The 24,743-nt window shown below is 40.3% G+C and overlaps 1 protein-coding gene across 1 annotated transcript in view; it reads right to left on the bottom strand.

The window, feature by feature from the left end:
- Positions 1-2,696: 2,696 nt before the first annotated feature.
- Positions 2,697-24,743, bottom strand: part of LOC145400775 (zinc finger BED domain-containing protein 5-like) — a 75,871-nt gene continuing 53,824 nt past the window's right edge. Inside the window, exons 3-4 of the mRNA XM_080273212.1 lie at positions 3,262-3,326; positions 2,697-2,859 (exon numbers count right to left, since the gene is read on the bottom strand). Coding sequence (XP_080129338.1) covers positions 2,697-2,859; positions 3,262-3,326 — 228 coding nt within the window. The remainder of the gene's footprint in view (positions 2,860-3,261; positions 3,327-24,743) is intronic.

Below are 24,743 nucleotides of genomic sequence, written 5' to 3'. Positions count from 1 at the left end.
CTATTAAAGTTGACCATGCATTTGATGCTGACCTTGGACCTATGATTATTTTAAAAAATAGTTTAGCCCTTGGCTGACCCTCAACACTTACTTAAAGTTTGAGCATAATCGACCAAACTGTTTTCTATTAACAAAGACAGACATCTACATCTGACCTTTGACTGACTGTTCCAAAAACTGAATCACCGCATTCTTGTCTTGGTGGCAGTCTTTCTGGCAACTTTGGTTTAAAGTGGATAAAAATTGTTTACACTGATTCTCTCAGATCAAAGTTCCACTCAGTCTTGAAAAAAAATAATGTGGCTTAGTCCTTGGCTGACCATCAACACTTCTTCCAAGTTTCCCAAACACCTGATCTCTGACGGCCAGTGCCAACAGCCGAGCTTTCGGGATTAACTTTGCCTATTGTCCTTGAAGACAGACCAATTAGTCTCACAATTGGTCAGTTCGGTCTTCTCCGACCTTTAGCCCTTCCGTGAAGTTTGGTTTACTTCAGATCAGAACTGCTTAAGATTAACTTGCCCTGTAATCTTGCCCTTACACCTTTCCCTGTGAAGTTGGCTGACTGTTCACAAAATCGACTCCTATTCCCCCTTATGCTCAACATTTCCTCAAACTTTCGTCTGGTTTTCTCTGCCATTTTTCGACATCAGATAAATGTTGCATAAGTTGACATTGACGTATTATTCCAAAAAAACAAGAGGTTTCCTTCCTACATGACCCTCAAACCTTCGACCACGTATGCCTAAAATCAGACGAAAACTGAGTTATTTTTTTAACACGGGTTGGACTTTGACTTTATCCAAGGACCTTTACCACTACTGTTTGTTCTCAAAGCAGAATCACTTCATTCCTGACTTACTATTAAATCTTCCCACATGTTTAGTACAAATTGTATTGGATCTGATTCAGCTGCTTTTGTTAGGTCAAAATTTGACCTAATACTGTGACCCTGACGTTTAACCTATTATTTTCAGACACAGTTGGTGTGCTGTTGGTTATATATGCTAACCCTTTTACCAAATTTGGTTAAAATCAGATAAAGGCTGCTTTAATTACACACACACACACACACACACACACACACACACACACACACACACACACACACACACACTCCGGCTTATGCAGAACACCTGCTCTTGCCTCGTGTCGTGGGAGTTGAATATTTCCTCGTGAGTCATCCAGTCAAAATTATTGCCATAATTCTTCTTTCATAATTGATGAAATTGCACTAAGTATATTATTTGACCAAGTAACAATATACTGACATTCTAACAGTATACTCAGCTGCTTAAATATATTCTTAATAAGAAGGAGCATCAGAAAGTGCAACTCCCGCACCCAACAAGTAGTGCACGGCCGAATATTGGACTTCATCACGTGACCTTCACCTTCAAATCATTGCCCTCAAAATCGAATTATTTTATTCTTGGCAAGCCCTAGACCTTTTCATCAACTATGGTTTAGATCAGACATAAATATCTGAGTTGACTTTGATCTGTGACCCTAGCATTTCACCTTTCCCAGTGACTTTGACTCTTGGCCAGTTATTTTCAAAATCGATTCTCTTTTTCCTTGTTTTAACCTGTACCCTTCCACAAGGTTTTGTCTACTTCTTTATCAAAGAAACATTTTTAAGTAGCTTTTTCTTGTGACCTTCACATTTGACATACTGTTCTCCATCCATCATCCAGTCCTACGTTGCCCCATGAGGAGCGTAGCAAAAACAATAAATCAAACCATTTGGTGACACTCAACTCATCCACCAAGCTTGACTCAAATTACATCAAAGCTGTTTTAGGTATTTTGTTCAGACATTGTCATATGGAACAAAGTTATATCCTTAAAGGCCAGATTTAATTTTAGTGAACCTGGGGATCTCAAAAAAAGCCATCATGTTTCGGTAACTACATCAATTAGAGCATTCAAAAAAACTAAGCCCTCGTTTCTCCACTGTAGGTGTCCTCAGGTGTGTGGCTGGACGTGTTGTGGAGTGCAGAGGTGAAGAAAAGATATATACCTGTGTACATTTTTTGGTTGTGGCAAGGCTGCTTCTTAATGGGTGCGTGAGTCTGTGGCTAGGACTGACTCTGTACAGACTACGCTAGCCCAAGCAGAACGGGACTGCCCCGCAGTCACACCCCCACGCCCCACTAGACTTCCCCACTGAACATTCTTATGTATAAAGGACTTATTTTTATATATTTTTTTATTTCACTATAAGAATGGAATTCTTTTGTGAACAGTTATTATGGTCATAACATTTACTTTCGCTAGTGTAGTTTTCCGTATCTTCTAATAACTTACATACATTCCACATATTATTCTAAAATCTTGCACCACGAAATGAATGTCAGTCCTTATTTTCATAATAACACTTTGTCTAAGGTGGCTTTTTTTTTTTTTTTCTCTTTCACTTTAGTATTCATCATTCTCCGCATGGTAACTTCCATCCACAGGGGGTCATCTCTCCACTCAAAAATGATGACGCAGTCACATTTAGATCCATCCCGATCGCACTTTCTCTTAGTTCCACTTTTGCATGAACTGACGGCTTGGCAGGGATGGAATTGGCCAAGGGATGGGCAGCGGCAAATGGTGACAAGCAAATCAGAGTATCCAGAATCAAAACTGATCACTCGTAGCTCTCCCGGGTCACCTAGCAGACTGCCAAGGCCATCTGCTCACCTTCTTTATGCCTGCATGAAACAGTGGTGACAATTGAAAATGGTGGTCACTTCAAACAGTGGCGGGAGAACCAAATTGTCTATATCCCTCAATCTGGGTTTCCCAAACACCTGGTCGCCAATGGCCAGTGCCATCAGCTGGGCTTTCGGAGTTAACTTGTCCCCTGACCTTGCCGATAGACCAATTAATCTCATAATTGGTCAGTGCAGACTTGTCTGACACTTACTCCCTGCTGCAAGTTTGGTTTACATCACATCAAATCTGCTTTAGATGAACTTGCCCTACAGCCTTGGTCTTTCACCTTTCCTGTGAGGTTGACCTTCGACTGATTGTTCACAAAATTGACTCCTTCTCTTCCTCCTTATTATCAGTACTTCCACCAACTTTTGTCTGTTTATTTCCCATTTTTTGTAAACCAGATAAAACTGTGTAAGATCACCTTGACTTATTGTTCTAAAAAGCAAGAGCTTTCCTTCTTACCTGACCCTCAAACTTTTGACCACATTTGGCTAAAATCGTATGATTTTTTTTTTTTTTAATTAACAAACGTAAGTTAGACCTCGAGCTTACCCAGAGACCTTGATCTTATACTGATAGCTGTCAATGAAGAATCGCCGTGGAGCTTTATCATATATCTGGTCAAAAATGGATACAGACTGTTTCAGCTGGTTTTGCAGGGTCATCGTTTGACTTAGTTCAGTGACCTTGTCTTTTGACCTATATTTCTCAGACACAGATGGTTTCCTCAGGGTTATCAGTTTGGCTATAACAGGATAAAGACTGGGTTATTCTGACCACACACACACACACACACACACACACACACACACACACACACACACACACCCTACAAATCCGTACAAATCAAATCGCCCGATTTCATTCCGTCCGCACGGGTGTAAAAATGTATATTTTGTACAGGGTGAATCGCAACTCTGAGGCCCTAGAATGATGACAATAATTATATCTGTTTTACTGACCAGACTTAAATGCAACTCCTTGCTTACGTCATGAGTAGTTTTTAAAATAATTTACTGCAAATGCGAATATCCCTCTGCCTTCTTTACTTCCGCGGAGCTGTTGACTCTATACAAGGGTTTTATTTTATGTGTAGATACAACTCATATGTGGGAGGGCTTCTATAATATTACTCTTCGCAACAAAGTGGAGTAAATGTTTTTCGTCTCATTATCTCTCCTCCTCCCACCGTTTCTCATTAAAATCTGTCTCTTCACCGCACTGTTGCATCTTTATCTCTTTTCTATCGCTGCTTCAGTGGTTGCTGCTCCTCTGAACTTTGTGCTTCCTTCCACCCTGCATTATATAGGGCACGTTGTACCCATCTACCAGCAAACTCTCATTCAGTTTCTCTCCAGCTCACCAGTGCAAGAGTTAACCAATACTTCCTGTCCTCTATGTACGAAGCAGGTCACCTATAGATCCTGCTTCCTTTGTCTGCTTTTCTGTTTGCTTGTCCCCTCCAGTCATTTAAATACAGTGTGTCCAGGCATCCCCAAACAAGCAAATCTTGAATTTGCTTCTTATTTCATTTTTCAAGGAGGTACAATATTGCAGGTTTGTAGCCTTTGGTTCATTCTTTCTTGTATTAAGAAAAATTGAAAGAGACACTGTGGAAATGAATTGTTTTTCCATCAGTGGAGTTCTGAATAGTTTTAGTTGGTTAACTGTATTCATCCAATAATCATTTTATACTCGATGAATGACCGCTTAATTTCTTAATTCTTCATACTTAACGCAATATATTTTTCCCCTGGCTGTGGGGTCATCATAATGGAAAAAGTTTTAAAAATAAGTTTCAGACACTTTTCAGGTAAATACATCTATCACAATGTATAAATTGCTCCGAAAATTCGTAAATTTTGGAACACCGGGCACCAGTACAATTAGTAAATAATATAATTCAAACAGCCAGCCCAACTATTTAAATCATGAATGAAAATCGTGTATGTTGCAGTAATATAGCACCTGCTTATGTCTTTTACTGTGATGAGGTATTGTATCGTGTATTAGGCATTTTAGTGTCCAGAAATGTTTCTCTACCATAAGAAAGACTTTTTTCGTATTAGTGGGTATGATAAAGTCTTCAGTCACCCTTTTACAGCTAGAGGTCCTCCTTCGTTAAACAAAGGCGTCAATTGATTGCTTTGTATTGCAGAAAAAAAAATCATGCAGAAAGGATTATTAAAATTTCACAGAAAGGGTAACGTAGAACATAAACGGTTCTAGTAGCATTCCATCATCCTAACCATTTACTTTAAATCATGCTTTGTAATATATATTTGATATATCATGTGTTTATTTAAGACCACGGCTGAAATACATGCCCTTAATAGTTACACACACAAGCATAAAAGATTCACAAGTTTTTAAAGGAGTTTTAATATTTTGGAGATATCAGTTTTTCCAGGAAAGACCAATTCATATATTTTCATCCCTGAACGGAAAAACAGGGCTGACCTTTCATTTTGTGCATGAGAGAGAGAGAGAGAGAGAGATTAAATAAACTTCCTGCGAGTGAGAATATTAAGGGAGGAGAAAGGGTTAAATTAATGCCTACTGACTGCCCGAGAGCCTGTGTCTTTGGGCACGCTTTTTGATCATTATATTTTTGTGCTATATCTTTATGTCTTTGTGCACCTATGGTGGAGGAGGCATTAAGTGACTGTTTGTCTGTGGATGCGTGAGTGCGTGCATGCGGCTGTAGCACTTTTCTGGGCACGATATCTCCTGAATCCATGGACTGATTTCAACCAAACTTTTGTCAGTGTTCCATAAATAAGATTATGAACTGATTAGAACGGCTAGGTTAAAGGGTGAATGATGAGGGTCATAAAAGATAGGCGTAGTTCGTCCCTGTGGGCATGATGTCTTCTGAACCCCTCTATGGATTTCGACTAAACCATTGTCAGTGATACCGTATGAAAGGACGATGAACTGATTGGGTCAGCAAGGTCAAGGGATCAAAGGTCAAGGCTGCATGTGGACGACTTAGTTTGTGGACGCAGTATCTCCTGAACTTAATGATTGACTTTGAACAAACTTTTATAGGTGATAAATTATGAAGGGAAGATTATTTTATTAGGTCACCAAGGTCAAGGGGTTAAAGGTCAAGGTCATATTGGTTTGGGTGCTGTATCTCCTGAACCCCGTGGCCATTTCGACCAAACTTTTGTCAGTGATACAGTATGATGGGACGATGAACTAATTAGGTCAGCAAAGTCATGGGGTCACAGATACTTCAGCCAAAGTTTTGTCAGTGATACAGTATGAAGGGACAATGGACTGATTTGGCCACCAAGGTCTAGGGGTTAAAAGTCAATGTCATGGTTGTCAGCGTTCTATCTCCTTAACCCGTTGATGGATTTTGACCAAACTTTTGTTAGTGATACAGTGTGAAGGAACGATGAACTGATTAGGTTACCAAGGTCAAAAGGTCAAAGGTCAAAGGCATGTATATGAGTTTGGGCACGATATCTCCTAAAATTTTCCACGAATTCCAACCGAACTTTTGTTAAGTGGTAAAGTATGAAGGGACGATGAACTGATTAGCTCAGCGAGATCAAGGGGTCAAAGGTCAAGGCCATTTGGTTGTGGGCATGATATCTCCTGAACCCCACGACGGATTTCGACCAAACATTTGTCAGTGATCCAATATGAAGGGATGATGAACTGATTAGACCAACAAGGTCAAGGGGTATGTCAAGGTCATATCGGTGTGGGTGCGATATCTCCTGAATCTTTTAATGGATTTCATCCATACTTTTGTCAGTGATACAGTATGAAAGGAGGATGAACTAATTACATCAGCAAGAGGGGTCAAGGGTCAAGATCATATGGGGTCAACTTAGTTTATCTTTCGTCTCATTTCAACTCACATTGAACCCTATCATGGATGTTGTATGGCGAGTCCGTGCACAAGGCTTGGAGGAGGTAGACTGAGCGACGTTTTGCGTTGACAGCTCTGGGCCCTAGTTCTCGGTGTTTCATATCTTTTCTATATCCTACCTTAATTCGTCTTTCGGTTGGGAACTAGGGCAAAGATAATGGTGAGGATGATAAATGATAATGATGATACTGATGAGAGTGATGGTGCTTATGATGTTGATGATGGTGATAAGGTCAACGATGATAATGATGGTGATGATAGTGATGATGATGATATAGTCAACGATAATAATTCTGATGATGATGATGACCTTGATGATGATGATGACGACGACGACGATAATCTTTCTACTTTAATAGGGCTGTTTTTATGCCTCCGCGCACCTATGGTGGAGGATGCATTAACCCCTACACCGCGGGCATGTTTACGGATGTTTTGCGTGTGCCGCGGGGTTATTTGGGCTCCGACAGACTCTCAAAAAATATTTGCCAAAAATCAGTTATTAGTCCTAGAATATTAAAATTAAATATGCTTATGGCACATACCTTCAGCTTTCTCCTGAAATGTTTGTTGAGCCTTCGTCAGTTACCGTAGGACTTGTGGAGACCTCTGAAGTTGGGTAACGAAGTCTCCACTTTACACGTCCCGACAAACCGTAATATGATTACCACAGCCAGATATTAACACTATAAACACTACTCTATGATTTTCAAGTAGTTTGGGATCCATACTCCAAAAAAAAAAACCCACTGTGAAAGCAATGAAAATTACGAGCGCGTCTGACCGTCGCACTGGCACTAGTTCGCTCTTGGTACTCTGTCATTTATTATTCATAAAACCCCTCACACTTTATATTTCTATTACTATATAACACTTATATATATATATACAGTCTTTATCCATAAGTTTCCTTCAGTAGTATTAGTTTATTGTCGCTGTAGGGATTCAATTTCTTTCAGTAAAATACGTAGCATTCACTTTCTCGTCCTGTATACTAGCATTGAGAGTGAAAGTCACTTTCATCTTCACTCTCATAACTCATAGCATTCAGACATGCTAGAGTGAAACTTTCACTTTCATTACTCCTAGGGTATATACTCGTATTCTTATAATACTACTCATTTACATTTCTATTTACGTTCTCTATTTTATTTACGTTATTTACATTTCTAGATTAATAATGATGTTGACCAAGCTATTCAATAAGATATGGGTGACGGGGTTACTACCATCAGTTTGGAAGAATGGTGTAATTGTTAAAGTTCCGAAGAAGGGAGACCTGAGTGAATGTGGTAATTGGAGGGGAATCTCTTTGTCACCGATAGCTTTGAAAGTTTTCAGTAGAGTGTTGTTAAATAGGTTGGAGCCGGTGGTTGAGGGTATTCTGAGGGATGAACAGGCTGGTTTTAGAAAGGGACGTGGTTGCAATGATCAGATCTTTATAGTTAGGCATTTGATGCAGCAAGTTAATGAAATGAGAGTACCGTTAAGTCTTTGTTTTGTTGATTTTGAAAAGGCTTTTGATAGTGTTTCGAGAGAGACTATGGGGAAGATCATGAGACATTATGGAATTCCAGAGGAGTTTGTGAGGGTCATTATGAACATGCATGAGGACACATTGTGTAAAGTGATGGTTGATGGTTGTCTGAGTGATTCGTTTGAAGTCAAGTCCGGAGTCATTCAAGGTGGTGTTCTATCGCCTTTACTATTTATATTGGTCATTGATTACATTATGAAACGCGTTGGAACAGAAACCGGTGCAGGTATACTTTGGGGAGAGAACAGGAAACTTTTGGATTTAGATTATGCAGATGATATAGTTTTGATTTGTGATGGGCCAGAAGAGATGCAGAGAGTGTTGGACTGTTTGGTGAGTGAAGGTCGCAAGGTGGGTTTGGTTATTAATTGTGGAAAAACTGAAATAATCAATATGAATATGGAAAATGCGCAGGAATGTGTAATTGGAGGTATGGTTGTAAAGCAAGTTGATAGGTTTAAATATTTAGGTACTTATTTAGCCAAGGATGGTTCTTTGAACTTTGAATTCGAGGAAAGGTTAAAGAAGGCTAATCAGGCAATGGGAATGCTTAAAAATATTTGGAATAATAACAATTTCTCTGTGCATACAAAAATCAAACTTTATAAGGTAATGGTTAGGAGTATCTTAATTTATGGACACGAGTCTTGGTACAGCACTGTGACTATGGAAAATAAGTTCTTGGTGTTTGAAAATAAAGCACTCAGAAGAATATTAGGAGTTAAGTGGTGGGAAAGGATACCAAATAGTAGAATTAGAGAAATAACGGGAGTGCAGCCGATCGATGAATATGTTAGATTCTCACGATGGAAGTGGCTAGGACATGTGTATAGGAGACAGGGAATAGTACGAGGTACACCAGGGTGGGTGGCACTTGGTAGAAGAGGTAGAGGAAGGCCAAAAGAGACGTGGGTGAGGACAATGAGACGGGAAGCTGGAGATGAGTGTTGGGGAGATCTTGAGGAGTTAGCACAAGATAGGATGTGGTGGTGTGAGTTCATCGAGGCCCTATGCATCCCCGAGGGTGCCACAGGAAATGATTGATTGATTGATTGACATTTCTATTTTATTTACACTGTGTTATGCACTGTCACTTGAAGTAACTTATAAAATTATTTTCCGTTGTTCACGTATATTTACATTCATTACTTTCACTTGCTGTTTACACATTATTTACACATTATTTACAATTCCACTTGCACTGTTTTACTCAATAGAAAGATCGTAGTCACTCTTTTATCAAGTGTCAGCCCTTTACCTCTTTCCACACGAGGTTTAGTAGGGGATAAAGGTCACAGGGCCCTTTGCATGGGGGTGAAAAAGTCCCTGAAGTCAGCAAGAAACATACGTACCCCCCCTTCGGAAGATGAGAGTAAACTGATAACGGAGGGCCGGGGTAGAGGCCTACTTAGGGGATATTCAGTGCTACCAATGTTAGCTCTTGAAACAGCTATGTCTGGCACTGAAAGGATTGGCAGGAAATCTAGACAATACATTATAAATTAGGTAGTTCCAGGAGAATGTAAATATCACTTAGGCTTCTCCCTTCCCTCCTTACATGTATATTTAATAAGAAAATAGATTATACGGCATATTTCAAGGGGAAAAAAACAGTGAAAATTAGCGAACGAGTGCACGTGAGGTGTTGTCAGGTGATAATTAGCCAATTCCAGGTGTATGGCACTCTCACTTACCTTATTTCTTTCTTGTATATATTATTTGGTATAAGAATAGGACATAGGGCTTATTTCAATGGATGAAATCAGTGAAAAATTCCAGGGAAGATTTACTTAGCATAGCACGGCTGGGCAGGTGAGAGGATAGGGTAATGGAGGGGGAGTAGGGAGGGGAGTCAAGAACGGGGAGAAATGGCTAAATTGTCAACAATGGATGGGAGTACAGTTATGATTAGGAGTGCTGACTAGTGTTGGACATTGGCAGTACTGATAGATGATACAAGCCCCCACTTGGAAGCTTGGGTGAATTCAAAATAACACAGAATCACAAAAGCGACGCCCCGCGGTATGATCCCTTGCTCCGAAGCGTCACGAAAGTGACGCCCCGCGGTTAAGGGGTTAAGAGATTGGTCTGTCCGCCCTTGCGTGTGTGGGTGTGTGCGTCCCTCGGTCCATAACACTCTGGTGGCCGCACTGTCTCCTGACCCTAGCAATGGATTCCCACCAGTCTTTCAAACGCAGTGTGTCCAGGCATCTCGAAATGAATGGATCTTGAATTTGGCTCTAATTTGTATTTTTTGTTTTTTTCTTGGAAGGAACGGTTTCCGGGCTCCTGAACTATGGTTCCTTCTATCTTGCGTAAAAAAAAAAAAAAAATGTCAGTGATGCAGTCTTAGAGGATGAACTGACTCGGTCAGCAAGGTTAATGGGGTCAAAGGTCAAGATCATAAAGGGTTGACATATTTTATCCTTGTGGATCCGAAATCTCCTGAATCCTTCTACAGATTTTGTCCAAACTTTGGCAGTGATGCAGTATGAAGGGACGATTCACTGATTAGGTCAGGAAGGTCATAGAATTTGTGTGGCGAGTCCGTGTGCTGGGTTTGGCGGAGTCATACCGAGCGATGCTTTGTGTCGACAGCTGAGAACCCGAGTTCCCGGCGTTTCATTGTTTCTGGATCTTACCTCATCCCATCTGGTGCGTAGGAATGAGGAATGAGATGGTGATGATGATAGTTCTTGCTGTTTCTTTGTTTCTCGATCCTACCTCATTCCGTCTCCTAAGTGAGATATAAGATTAGGATAACTTTGATGATGATGATGATGATGATAGTTTTCCTACCTTTATTTATTTATTTATTCATTATTTGGATAATTGAGTAACTGATTGATTGATTGAGTGAATAACCGATTGACTAGTTAGCTGATTCCACCTAACCCCAACAGAGCGGTGGAGGGATTTTGGGTTGTGATGATGATGATTAAGATGACTGGGCCAGTCAGTCTTTACTAAGTATATTTCATGCTGTTTTTATGGGAACTTCTATAAAATAATTCACCGCAAACTGTGCAGTTACTAATAGGACCGAAGTACTGTGCGTTTATAGAATCACTCTCTCTCTCTCTCTCTCTCTCTCTCTCTCTCTCTCTCTTCACACACACACACACACACACACACACGTACTGCATAGCGAACGAGCAGACTTTTGGAGCTGTTATCTGGAAGTGGAGGCAATTTACATAACTCTGGCAGCTCAAGCACATGATAAGAAGTTGGTCGTCACGAAGGTCTGCTTACACGTACCTGTACTGTATGTATGACTTGGCAGATGGGAGTGTGGGCGAAGATTCTCAGATGAATATACTGAATTGCATATTATTTTAAAGCATTTCGGGACGTCATAATATGTATTTGAAGTTCTGGCGCGTGTTTAATGCCTGCTTTCCATCAGCTGTCTGGTTGTTTTATATCCAGATGGCATCAGAGGTTTTGTCGCACCCCTTCCTTAGCGAATTATTGTGGCTGTTATGTCTGAATACTGTTACATATGTTATACAGATATTGCTTTAACACTGACACAGTTTGCATTAGTAACACACAAAAGGATAGTAACGTGCAATAGGCAAAGTAAATCGCCGAGCAAGATGTGTTACGAAATCTCGAATGTCACAGAATACGACCTTAAATCGGAAGTTCAGACCTCTCTGGTACGACCACCTATCATTTCAGTATATTCTTGCTGCCTCGATACACTCCTTTCTGTCCTCATTGTCTCTACCTCATTTTGAATATATTCGAGTGGAGGCCGAAAGAAAAATACGAAAAGACGCCATTGATGTAGAGGGTAACGGTAACAAGAGGGCGTCAGAATCACAAGGTCTAATGATGCATCGACATTTTTAAATCACGTGGAAATATCAGGCAGGTGTGAGGTGTTACTTTTGCTTACATCCATTACCACAACAAATAAGGTTTAAGGTCAAGGTCAGGATGTATGTGGTCCATGTTTTCTTATACTTTTATACGTGAAATTTAAAAGGACTATTACGAAGATATGGGGTGCCATGTTTACTTACACCTAAATGATATGGAAGCTTAAGTTAGACTTAATTGGACCTTAGATCTGAGGACGAATATCTGTTGTATCTGTTGGCTTCAAGACCACTAAAATTCCAACTATTTCCTTGTTGTCTTATATCTTAGTAGGTTTTACATCGTCCCACCCTTTCACTGCGATGATTTTCTTCTTTCTTAAGCTCTTGTTATTTCTAAAAGGAACAACTCAGTCTAAGAGAGATTTCTCGTACTGTATGGGATAAATATAAGTTTCGAATATCCTTCTAAACTTAAAATTGTCCCATAGCGAAAAGAAATCCGCCTCTGAAAAGCAGACTATGTTAAAAAAAAAAAAAACATGCAAATAAAAGGCTAAGTTTGTGCAACGATTTCGCAGATATAGATCGAGAGTTTATAAAAACATTTTAAGAATGGTGATGACTGCCTTGATTTTTATTTACAAATCTTAATCTCTTCATTTTCATCTTTTCTTTCGTACTGCTTTCAGCATCTGTAAAATTTTAACTGAGGTACACAGAGAGTGAGATACTGGAATTGGTGAGAGAGCTGAAATACCTGGGTACAGCAATAGAACAGAGAGGAAAATGTGCAGAAGAAGTGGAAAGTAGAGTGACACAAGGAAGGAAAGTAGCTGGTGCCATTAAGGCCTTGATAAGAAACAGACGCTTGAGTGTCGCAGCTGCACAAGGCTTACATAAAGGGGTGTTAGTGCCAACTTTAACATATGGATGTGAGAATATGTTGTGGCATGATAAATAAAAGTCGAGAGTGAAAGCAGTGGAGCTGGGATTGCTGAGGAATGTATGTGGAGTACAGAGATTAGATAGGATAGGAAATAATGTGATTCATAAAAGATGTGGAGAGAGGAAGTCTGTGGACACCAGAATCGAAGTGAGAGTTCTGAGATGGTATGATCATATGGAAAGAATGAACAACAATAGACTGGTGAAAAAGGTATATATATCTGAGCAAAACTGAAGGAGGGAGGAGGAGAGGTAGGTCAAGGAGAATGTGGAGGGATATGGCGGATGAGTGTGTGAGGAAGAAAGGAATGGAAATAGGTGAGGGTAGGGGACTAACAAGAGATTAATGATGAATGTTATGAGAGGAAGTGCATGATCAGGGATTTGACACCTTTTATAACGTGACAGCTTCCGGATTGACTTTATCAGATACGTAGTGTGATGCTACAGAATGTGGTGAATGTTTTTGGCATATTACTGTAGATAGAGTTGGGATTCCGGGGGCTTGAATCATGAGTAAATGGAGGCGTGGCTCATGTGAACTGGGCAAACTTGCGTTGTCTGGACGTTTCTCCTCCTCACCTTGCCCTAGGGTGGGAAAGGTCCGGATGATGATGATGATGATGATAATGATGATGACACGCAGTCTACTTCTTTAACTTTGTGTTATATATATATATATATATATATATATATATATATATATATATATATATATATATATATATATATATATATATATATATAATCCCGCAAAGGATGGCTGCAGACAAAACGCCTCCAAGTCGCTCTGTCATCAACCATTTGAGTGCCCTCCCCCCAACTCACTCCCCCCTCCCTCGTATACCTCTCAGTTCCATCCCTCCACTTCACCTACATACACCCTATTAGTCAGTCTTTCATTCTCCATTCTTTCCACATGTCCAAACCACCTCAGTGTGTTTCTTCTAATTTTCTTAACCACATCCACATCCACCCTACAACGTTCCTTCACTTCTTCGTTCGTCAACCTCTCCCTCCGTGTCACTCCACATGCTCCTCTCAAGTAACTCATTTCCACTGCTCTCACTCTTGACTTGTTCCCCCCTAGCAAGGTCCACGCCTCGCTTCAATACGTCAGGGTAGAGATCACAATACTATCATGCATTGACTTCTTAACTTCCATACTCACCTCCCTATTTGTCATGACCGCTTTCAGTGAACCAACAACCTTCCTTCCCTGTTGTACCGTTTCAAGCACTTAACCCCTAAAGTTCCATCCATACTTATCACACTACCCAAGTATCTGAATGCAATCACATTTTCCATATCCTCACCATCCAACCTCCCTGAGCATTCTTTGAGTAAATTACTCTCAAACACCATAACTTTACTCTTGTTTACATTAACTTTCAGATTCCTCTTCCAACACACTGTCTCAAATTCATTCACCAAACCTTGCAACTCCCATTCATTTTCACTCAACAATACTGTATCATCAGCAGACAACAACACCGGAATCTTCCACATCTCACCCTCAATGATTAGAGCCACCCCAACATCCGCTGCCTTACCTTGCACCTCCATTACATATATATATATATATATATATATATATATATATATATATATATATATATATATATATATATATATATATATATATATATATATCCATCATCCAATCCTACATTGCCCCATGAGGAGTGGAGGAGCCCGGGGCTAGGCAATTGGTCCCGACATTTAAGATGAGAGTGACCAGCCTCACTCATCCCTGAGTGGCATTACATGAGCAATCAACCCCAATCACCCCTTGGATATAAACCTTCACCGGCTCAATTCGATTGGAGCGCAATAATTACCCACTAAACCACCAGGCGCCAAAATTTGGTTATATGTTTACCACCCAGCGTAGTACATGCTTTGCTTGTGTACGGGAAACCATTTGGCTTGTCACTCAGTGTAGTCACCCACAGGCAGAAGGAAGACAAAAGAATGAAGGAAAGAAAGACAGAAGAGGGAGTGTAAAGTCACCCGAAAGCACGACAAGGAAAGAGTGAAGGAGGAAGACAACAGAGGATGGAAGGAAAGAAAGGTGGAGGAGAGGAAAGAACAGACACCCGACAGCAGCACTACATTGAGTGAGTGGATAGTGAGCTCCCCCACCTACAATATATATATATATATATATATATATATATATATATATATATATATATATATATATATATATATATATATGTAACTCTGAATCCTGCGATACCTTTAATGCAAACAATTTTTCCGTTTCTAACAGTATTGATATTCTTTGTGCCTCGCTTAACAGTACCCTCAGTTGGCCCTCTCACTTCAGATCGCTTGCTAAAACCCCCTCGGTATTACTTAGATTATTATACAGAGCCTAAAACTTCTTAGCCATATTTTACAAGTCATGTGTGGTTTAAGCTCTAACTTTGTTAACCTTTTTATAGTAGATACAGGGAGGTTCCATTAAAACAAAAGGACAAAAATATAAAAGCTATATGAATAGCTAATATCCCAGCAATCTCAAAATAATGAAGTATCTTCCCAACGAGTATGTTTGAATATTGCTCCCTTGGATTATATCAGATTCTTTTAAGGCAAATGCTCTGACGAAGTTGCCTCAGTTATGCCACCTCTCCGCGCCGTTCCCCAAGCTGTATGGGCATCTGACAGCGCTTCTGACTTGACTGTCACACCACCATATTTCAGAGCTTCTCCCTGTCAAAATAGCTTCTCTTTGGCATTCATTTCCTCAAACTAGTTTCCCCAAACTTCAACCCACGACACTTCAAGTCCAGCTGTTAAAGATTTGTTATGAATGGAGGACACCTTTAGTTTAGTGAATGGAAACATATTCATTATTTAATTTGTTTTTCCTTCCTCTGTTCACCTGTAAAAAGGAAAATAATAAAAGGATTAGGATCAATAATCAGCCAAAGGGTCGACCTATTGCTTTTGAGAACAGGTCAAGGTCACAGGGCTATGTCTGAGTTTCACTGAAGAAAGTCATCTTTAACATATTTTATCCAATTTACACCAATCTTTTGGGAAGGGATGAGGAAACGGCGAGAAGGAAAGGATTCAGTTTTGAAAATAGTCAGAGATGAAGACCATAAAGTAGGGACAAATTTTGGTCAAGATGTCTTTCTGTTATCAAAATCTCTAAAACAATTTTGATTTTATTTGGGCCAAACTTAGCGGATGGATCGGTATCAACCACGGGGTTAAGCAGTTGTTTTTGACAACGATAAATCAAAGGCCAATATCACATAGCAAGGTTAGCTTAAAGGGTTTGTCCGATTTACACCAAACCTTGTGGAAGAATTCAGGGTAAGGCAGGTAGAAAAAGATTCTGTTCACAAAACAATCAGTCAAATGACAAGGGCGAGGTATACCCAAGAAATTTTGATCCAGTTTGGCCCGATCTTGGAGGAGGGATTAAGGGTCAGGCAAAATTGTCAATTGATTTTGAGAGAAATCGGTCAAAGCTCAAGGTCACAGAGCAAAGTCAAATGTTCGGTCCTTAGACCAAATGTAAACGGCGGATATGTTACCCTTTAAGAGCCCACTTTACTTAGTACCGGTACCTGTAGTTTATTAAAAACATTAAACCACATTACCTTTGTGCATATTGCCGAAGCACGCTGTGTGGATATTATTATGATATAAATATCATACTGAAGTGGTTTCGGTACAATATGCAAAATAAATAACTAAGGAAGAGGTGATATAACTTCAGGGAAAGACTGACAGAAGAAAAATACAGTGTGGGAATAGACAAGCCTATAGGTTCCTTGATTGACGCCTATCCTCACAGAATGCGCAGTCGGGCAACAGACAGATAGACAGACTGATTGATAGATTGATAGGTAAATAGATAGATAGACTGAATGAATATTTGACTGATTAATTGACATACAGATAGACAGACAAAAAGAAAGCTATACAAATAGTTAGATAAAGCCAGCCAGTTAGCAAGCAAACCTAAAATAAAGTGGATAAATAGATAGACAGACAGACAGATAAGTAGTTGGCTAGCAAGATAGATAGGTAAAGAGACAGAGACACATAAACAGATAAACAGACAAAGAAGGAGTGAAATAAAGAAATAGTAAGTTGAAATAATTCAGGAGAGACCCTTAATTTCTGTTGATAATAACTATATGAAGACGAAAAAAAAGAAACCAATAGGAGTGAAACGAAACGAGGAAAAATGTCTGGATCACCAAAAGGCGGAGTCATACAGGATGAGAAAAATACATTAAGAATTATGGAAAAAAATAAAAGAAATTATGGAAAACAGATTTATGGAAACACAGTTAGGTAAGTAAAGAGTTGGAAAGTAATGGAAAGAATTGATGATATTTTAGAAGACTGCAGACCTCATGTAATTGAATAACAGAGCACGGGGACGAGAACGTAAGACCGGATTAAGAAAGGGAGAGAAATTAGAAAAGAAACTGATGTATGAACGGATACTGAAACATTCTGATAGAGTAGATCACATCCCTTACCACAAACAGTTCGGGGGAGAGCACAGGAAAGATTGGATTAGGTAGAGGAGGCGTGACACTGGATGAAAATATATGTGAAGATGGAGTTAGGAGGGTGACAAGTGTGATGGGTAAAAATATTCCATTGGGGAGATGACTGAGCCGAGAATGCGACGGAGAGGTAGTGAAGAATAGGTGATTGGCACGGGAAAGAAACGTAGAGGGAAGGCTCTGGCTTAAGCGAGAGAGAGAGAGAGAGAGAGAGAGAGAGAGAGAGAGAGAGAAGATACAAAATTGAACAGAAGGTAGAAAAAAATAAACAAACATCAGGCAAATACTGAGACAAACAGAAATGTTAAAGAGGAATAGATGCAGTTGAGATGTTAAGAAGTGGTAGATGCAGACAAGTGCAGAGGTTGTAAGATAGATAGGTAGGCCTTATTAGAAAAGAAGAGAGGTAGTAGTGACTGAGAGTGAGGAGATTAATAAGGAAACAGGTAGATAGGTAGAGAGGGAGTAGGATAGGAAAGAGACAGCAAAAGATAAAAAGAAGAAGGGTAGATGGTAGAGACTTAAGAAAAAATGGGAGGGGGGGGGCAGAAAATTGAGAACCAAGAGACAAGTAAATTAAAAGCAAAGGAAAATGACGTAAGATAAAAAACCATAAATCAACAGCAACGATAGGAATTAGGTAGAAAACGCACACATATGATGACGTTGAAGAGGAGCAGGTTACAAAAACGGGCATGTGTATAAATGGAGAATTATAATAATTGTATGCAGAGTGGAAGACAAAAGTTTTGTCGCGATTTTGTTCGTTTTAAGTGAAACACGTGAAACATTGTGCAAGCTCTACCACAGTTACTTGTTTTTGACTGTGTAGCCTGAACCCTCTGGCTTCGTATTTGCTACTGATGAGATGACTAGCACAGATGAACCCAACATATTCCGAGGCTTTAACATCGATTCGCGAGAATATTTTATCCGAGAGACGAAATACGGACCGTATTTGGTCAGCCGATGATCCCTTGGCTGGTTCATCGTACACCTTACTACAAAACGTCAAGCAGACCTAGTATATAACTTGGTATGGAGAAGGCAAGCAACATGCATCCAGCTACTAGGGAAATGAAAGATGGTATGATCTTCCTTTATTTTGGAGGAGAATATTTCGAATAGACAGTGTTAACATTCTGTGTAAGGAGAACAGTAGGCAGGTACGAGTAGATTAGGCAATTTCAGGAAGAAATCACAAAATAGAACAATCATGGTTCAGGTAGTCCTTGTATTACCACACCCCGAAAGGTCTAGGAAATAATCACAACGATTGAAGGCAGCACCTGGAAACAGTGCTTAGACGTGCTACACCCAGAATGAAGTACACGAATAGTTGTTTGAAGACTGGAGTCTTCTGGGCTAAATGTTCGAACTCCAGCCTGTGGGATTCATTTCGCCACTCTAACAAAACATTCAATCATCATTGTATAAGAGCTCTATCTCCATAATTAGATAGAATAGTTTGGACAGTTTTGTTTGATAACACTGACAAATAATGACAATCAAATCTCACACTTATCGATAAAACAAACTAATTTGGAGGACAGATGGAGAAATGGTTTCCAGGGATATCTTTAGCTAATCAAATATAGTGTTGCTCACATGGCAGTAAAAGGAAAAAAAGTGTAAATGTTTCATATATATTTCCAATTAAAGCAACAGTGAGAAAGACAACATATAGGTTTATTGCTGTAGTTCAAAAAAAAAAAAAAAAAAAAAAAAAAAGAGCAAATGGTGCCAAGCACATCAAACCTCGCCCGACAGTAGTTATTATATTGCTGTTTAAATACTGGCTCATTTTTGCCATTTATTGTCAGTGCCCAATTAAAGGCTAGGGTAATGGCCCAAATCTTTTTAAGTTACGCCCCCTGAAAATCCGTGATCTTGCGTTTGACCTTTCAAGGTCACTCAAAATCAAAGGTCATGCTGCCAAATGAAAGCTAATAGTACGAGTCCCTGTATGTTCATCAAAGTAAACATCTCTATCTTCAACCGTTTTCAAGTTACAGCCCTCTGAAAATCCATGACCTTGATTTTGACTTTTGAAGTTCACTCGATTACATCCAAAATTTTATTGCTTTCTTTGGGGACCAGTGCCAACATATCGTGAGAGTTTCTGTAATTTCATTCAGCCGTTTTCCCGTCATGTTGCTAACAAAAAAACAAACTCGACCAGAAACAATAAATCGCGGACTCCGTCCGGGCGAGGTAATAGAAGCTCGCGTCGACAGGCTCATCACCAGGTGCAAATGGTATCTTATGTCAGTGCTACCAACCGTCCGTGTGCCACAAAGTATAGCGCACCAAAACTTGAACCTTTCAACATAAGTTTTACCAGCTCTAATGACATGAATTTGGTCTTTCACAATATATATATATATATATATATATATATATATATATATATATATATATATATATATATATATATATATATATATATACAGTATATATTGTGTGTGTGTGTGTGAAAGGTGGAAATAGGGAACTAGGTAGAGACTGAAAGAAACAGAATATCCATAGGTAGAAGTGTAATATGATATAATAAAAGGATAATACGGAAGCAGAAAGGTGGACAGGTAGATAAAAAACATGAACAGAGAAAGCAGAGTTAACAAAGAAAAATGGGAGATAGAGAAAAGTAAAAAAAAAAAAAATCTAAACAAAGAAAATGAATCTGACAGACGCATATATAAAAGGACGGAAAAACTATGGGTACGCAAAGGGAAAAATGTCAAGGTAGACAACGAAAGGCTTCAACATTATACGTGGGCAAGAGATTACAAAAAAAAAAAAAAAAAAAAAAAAAAAAATCTTGATTTCTTTTCCCTGGATCTGGGAAAAATGACGTAGAACTCACAATGAACTGTGGTGAAACTAACGGTTTGAGCTTTCTCGGAGTCAACAACAGGATTATTATTCACAAAGACGAGGTGGAGGGTCTTGGGACAGCTGAGCCAGAATCGGAATAATCCGTCAGGCTGACTGTTTTCCCTCGTCTATGTGGCCATTATGCTCAGGTCAATAACAAACTGGCAATGACCAAAAATATGTATACATCATATCACAAACTTTTTTATTTAAAGGAAAATAGCCGTAACACGGTTCTCACTGGGATGGGCATTCAAAGTACAGCGAATCAAGAGCTGCCGGTAAATATAATTTTTATACCACCCATTTCAAATTGGCAAATCACCGGAAACTTTAAATACGTCTCTGTCACTACCTGTTAAGGTGATGGGAATAGGTAGGGAGGTAAGTAGGGAGGTAGGTAGACAGAAGAGTTAGGCAGGGAGGAAGCAGTGAAAAGTTTATGTTGATGACGATGATGGTAAAGTTCACTGACAAGAAGATGATGAAGAAAAAGAAGAAGAAGAAGAAGAAAAAGAAGAAGAAGAAGAAGAAGAAAAAGAAGAAGAAGAAGAAGAAGAAGAAGAAGACCAACAACAACAACAACAACAACAACTAGAAGTCATCTCACGATGGGATCTCGCCACCCGCGAAGTCGGAAAACTTGTCCTCGGCACATAATTTTGCACCTCCATTTCTGATTTGATGCAAATTCAGGATGTGAAACACACAGACAAAGCCAGCCAGGCAACCTCACAACTGTAAACACTACCACTCCCTCGCTTCGCAACGCGGGTGGAAAGCGAGCGAAGTGGTAATGTGTTCATTTCAGTTGTGAGGTTGGCTGTGTCACGAATCAATTCGCGACATTTCCCTTTTGTGAGAAGCCACGAACTATTAGTGGAAAACTCACTGTGTATCGCTCAGCTAACCGTTTCTCCCTCCATTTCGGGGTATACTTTCCAAAACATTCGTCACTGTTTTCAAAAGTGACCGATTTAATGCACTTCACTAAGTGCTGTACTGAGCGATACTATTGTTCTTTATTGTTCGCCTCTGCTTCCCTCAACCGTTAGCCACGCCTTCTTCCGGTGGCTTGTGCGTCCTGCCTATACATTATTTGAATTCAGTCTAGTTGTTGCTTTGACGGAGAGAGGTCCTGTGTTCCAGAAGTGCGAGAGAAGTGGTTGCTAGCGCCCAAGCTCCACAGAGTACGGTTTCTTCAAACTCCCACCTTGGTGATACAAAGCATTCATCGACTATAGTATTTCCTTTTGTATTTTGTATTCTTAAGAGTTAGTTAAGGTGTTTTTTTCCTAGGCGTAAGTATTTAGCTTTTGTGTGAGTGAGTGAGTGCGTCTCATTAATTTGATTTGAATTGTAACGTTAAATTTATTTTTTGTAATCAATAAATTTAACAGTTCTTTTCTCGAGCTCAATGTAAAGTAAAATCTTGTTTCATTTCTCCAAATTAAGCTTATTTTCCATATAGCTCCTAGCTTGCATAAACGTTTTACTATTCATAACTGGTACTTAGACCAGTCTTGTTGTAATAACTTAAAATCCGTTGTGCCATAGGAGTTAAGCATCGGCAAGAACCTGATGTTAGTATTAGTTATTTATTGTCAGGGGTGAAGTAACTTTCTCCAGAGGCTAACAGTACTAATTCAGCATTTGTGAGTAATTAGTCTCTGCTGTGTACTGTTGAGAAAGTTTATAAATTCTCGTTCTTAGAGAATCGTAGCAAGTCAGCGTAAAGTAATCATTGCTTGATGTAGCAAGACAATCATTGTCCTTGCTCTTCAATATTATTGAATATTATTGTCAATTTAAATAATATTTAAAGCATTCATTTTTAAAAAACACAGTGATATTATAAAAACCCCGTGACAATTGGCGACCTCATTCCAGGATATTAACTCCTAGCTATAAAGCTATTCACAAGATAGTGCTCACTCATTCATATTTAGGTAATTATAATTAAAGTTTATAGGCACAAGTTTACTGGTGGTTACCGTTGATTTAGCAATTGAATTTTTGCTTTATTAATCAATAGAGTACTTAACTCTTAGTTTATTCTTGGTAACGCCAGACGATTTTATTCGCTCCTGGGTAGCCGCCGTACCCATTGTGTTAATTATTGAGAGTTCTTAGTTATTCGCATTTTTGCTTTAATCTTTGCCAGTTAACTAGATAAGACTGGTCACCACTAGCTTGTGTCTGTATTCTTTATTTGTGTTTATTAGTATTCGTTTGCGAAGCAGTCAATACTCATTTTCGGTTTGCTTAGTAAATTAGCGCCATGGCTACCACTGTATTTTTACAGGAAGCCAAAGATATGGGTCTTACAGACCCAACCGAAATTAAAGAGTATATACTCTCACGGCATAATCAGGAGCAGCAGCGCGAGAATGATGCCCGTGAAGAGCGTAAGATTCAGCGCGAATACGAGCGAGAACAGCGTGAGGAACGCGAAAAGGAGCGCGAGTACGAGCGAGAACAGCGCGAATACGAGCAGAAACAACGCGAGCTTGAGTTAGAAAAAGAGCGACAACAGCGCGAACACGAGCAAAAACAGCGCGAACTCGACTTCGAACATGAGCGAGAACAGCATGAGGAACGAGAGAGAGAACGAGAACACGAACGTGCCGAGCGAGAAGCACGCAAAAAACATGAACTTGAAATGATGAAGCTCAAGCGAGATTCCTTGGCTTCAGACACGTCTGGTGCAGTTGGTCCAAGCTCCACGAGCGTTCTTCCTGCACATGTCCTGGCGACCCCACGCATCAAGCTTCCTTCATACAAGGAAAACGAGCGAATCGAGCCGTACATAGCTCGTTTTGAGGACATGGCAGACATGTATCAACTGGATGAGGCAGCTAAGCGGCTTCAGTTTCTTAGCCTATTTGAGGGCCCTGCCCTCGATATTCTCCACAGAATTCGTGGAGACAATCTCACATATGAGATGATGAAAGCTGCACTCATTAAGGCGTATGGTCTTACAGTAGACGACGCCAAAGTTCAGTTCATGCGAGCTCGTCTCCAAGACAAGGAGACAGCTGTTCAGTTCCTTGATCGTCTCACAGCTTACTTAAATGAGTGGATGGAGAAAGATGAAACTCCTTCCACATGTGAGGGGATAATTGACCTTATGCTGCGTACACAGCTAGAGAGGTCGTGGCCTGCTGAGCTCATAGCACAGCTTAAGATCTGCCAGGTGAAAGATGCCAGCCAAATGGCAGAGAAGGCTGACGCATTCTTTACTGCATACGGGTATCAAACTCGTAAGCAAAACACCTGGAGCAGAAAAGATACTGCCAAGTCTGGGAAGCCGTCTCAGACTGAATCCCAGCACCAAGGCCGTTCTCAGAGTAATGGTCAAGGTCCAAGCAAACCACAGAAGGACCAGGGGCAAAACACTCAGAAACCTGAGTGGAAGCGGTACAACAAGCACCCCAACCAGCAGCAGTTTCCCAAGCAGCAGCAGCTGCAATACAAGGACAAGCCACGTAACCCTCAGTCAGGTCAATTAGTTTATCGGAGGCAGGAGGCAAATGCAGCCTTCATTCCACAAGTACCCAGTGGTGCCATCTCTACCAGTACAGGTACTTCCCAACAATTCACGAGTCCCCCTCCGACCATGAACTCTCCTCAGACACCTAGTTCCCAGGGCGCCACGTTTGCTGCATCGGTTGTTCCTCATGAATGACTGGCTGCTACCTCCTCAGACCCTTCCACCAGCAACACTGCCTTTCTTGTTCAGCCAGGGTCTGTGGGAGGTGTTTCTGTAAATGTCCTGAGGGACAATGGTTCCTCAGGTTGCTCTGTTAAGCAGAGTTTAGTTCGGCCTGATGAGTATACAGGTCGACAGATCCAAGTTAGACTTATTGATGGATCAGTGAGATTGTTCCCTGAGGCACGTATCCAGGTGGCGTCTCCATTTTTCACTGGCTTGACAGCTGCAGTTGTCATGCCAGAACCTTTATTTGACCTCATCTTAGGCAACATACCTGGCATCAAAAATAGTTGTGCCGTAGATGTTGCTACTCAGACTTCGGCTGCTGCGATAACACGAGCCATGGCCAAGGCTCCAAATCGCGTCACTCCATTGACCGTCGCAACGCCGCAAGATCTGATTCGTAGTCAAGATGTTGTCCAAGAGCAACAGACTGACTCGACACTTGCCTCAGTGCGCAAGAAGCTGGAGGGTAAAGTGATCAAGTATTCACGGGAGGACAAGCCAGGTTCCTTCGTAGCGAGGACGGCTGTACCGTGAGTCACAGACACCCCAGGGTGAGGTTCGACTGCAGTTTGTCGTTCCTGCAAAGTATCGCCGAGCAGTGTTTGAATTAGGTCACTGTTCAGCGATGGGAGGTCACATGGGTCAAAAGAAGACCTCTGACCGCATCCATGCTGACTTTTTCTGG

This window comes from Coenobita brevimanus, chromosome 53, assembly GCF_032717465.1.
Source record: "Coenobita brevimanus isolate Jiangsu-jjx chromosome 53, ASM3271746v2, whole genome shotgun sequence".
Lineage (NCBI taxonomy): Eukaryota > Metazoa > Arthropoda > Malacostraca > Decapoda > Coenobitidae > Coenobita > Coenobita brevimanus.
This window is presented reverse-complemented; position numbering and strand designations above follow the sequence as displayed.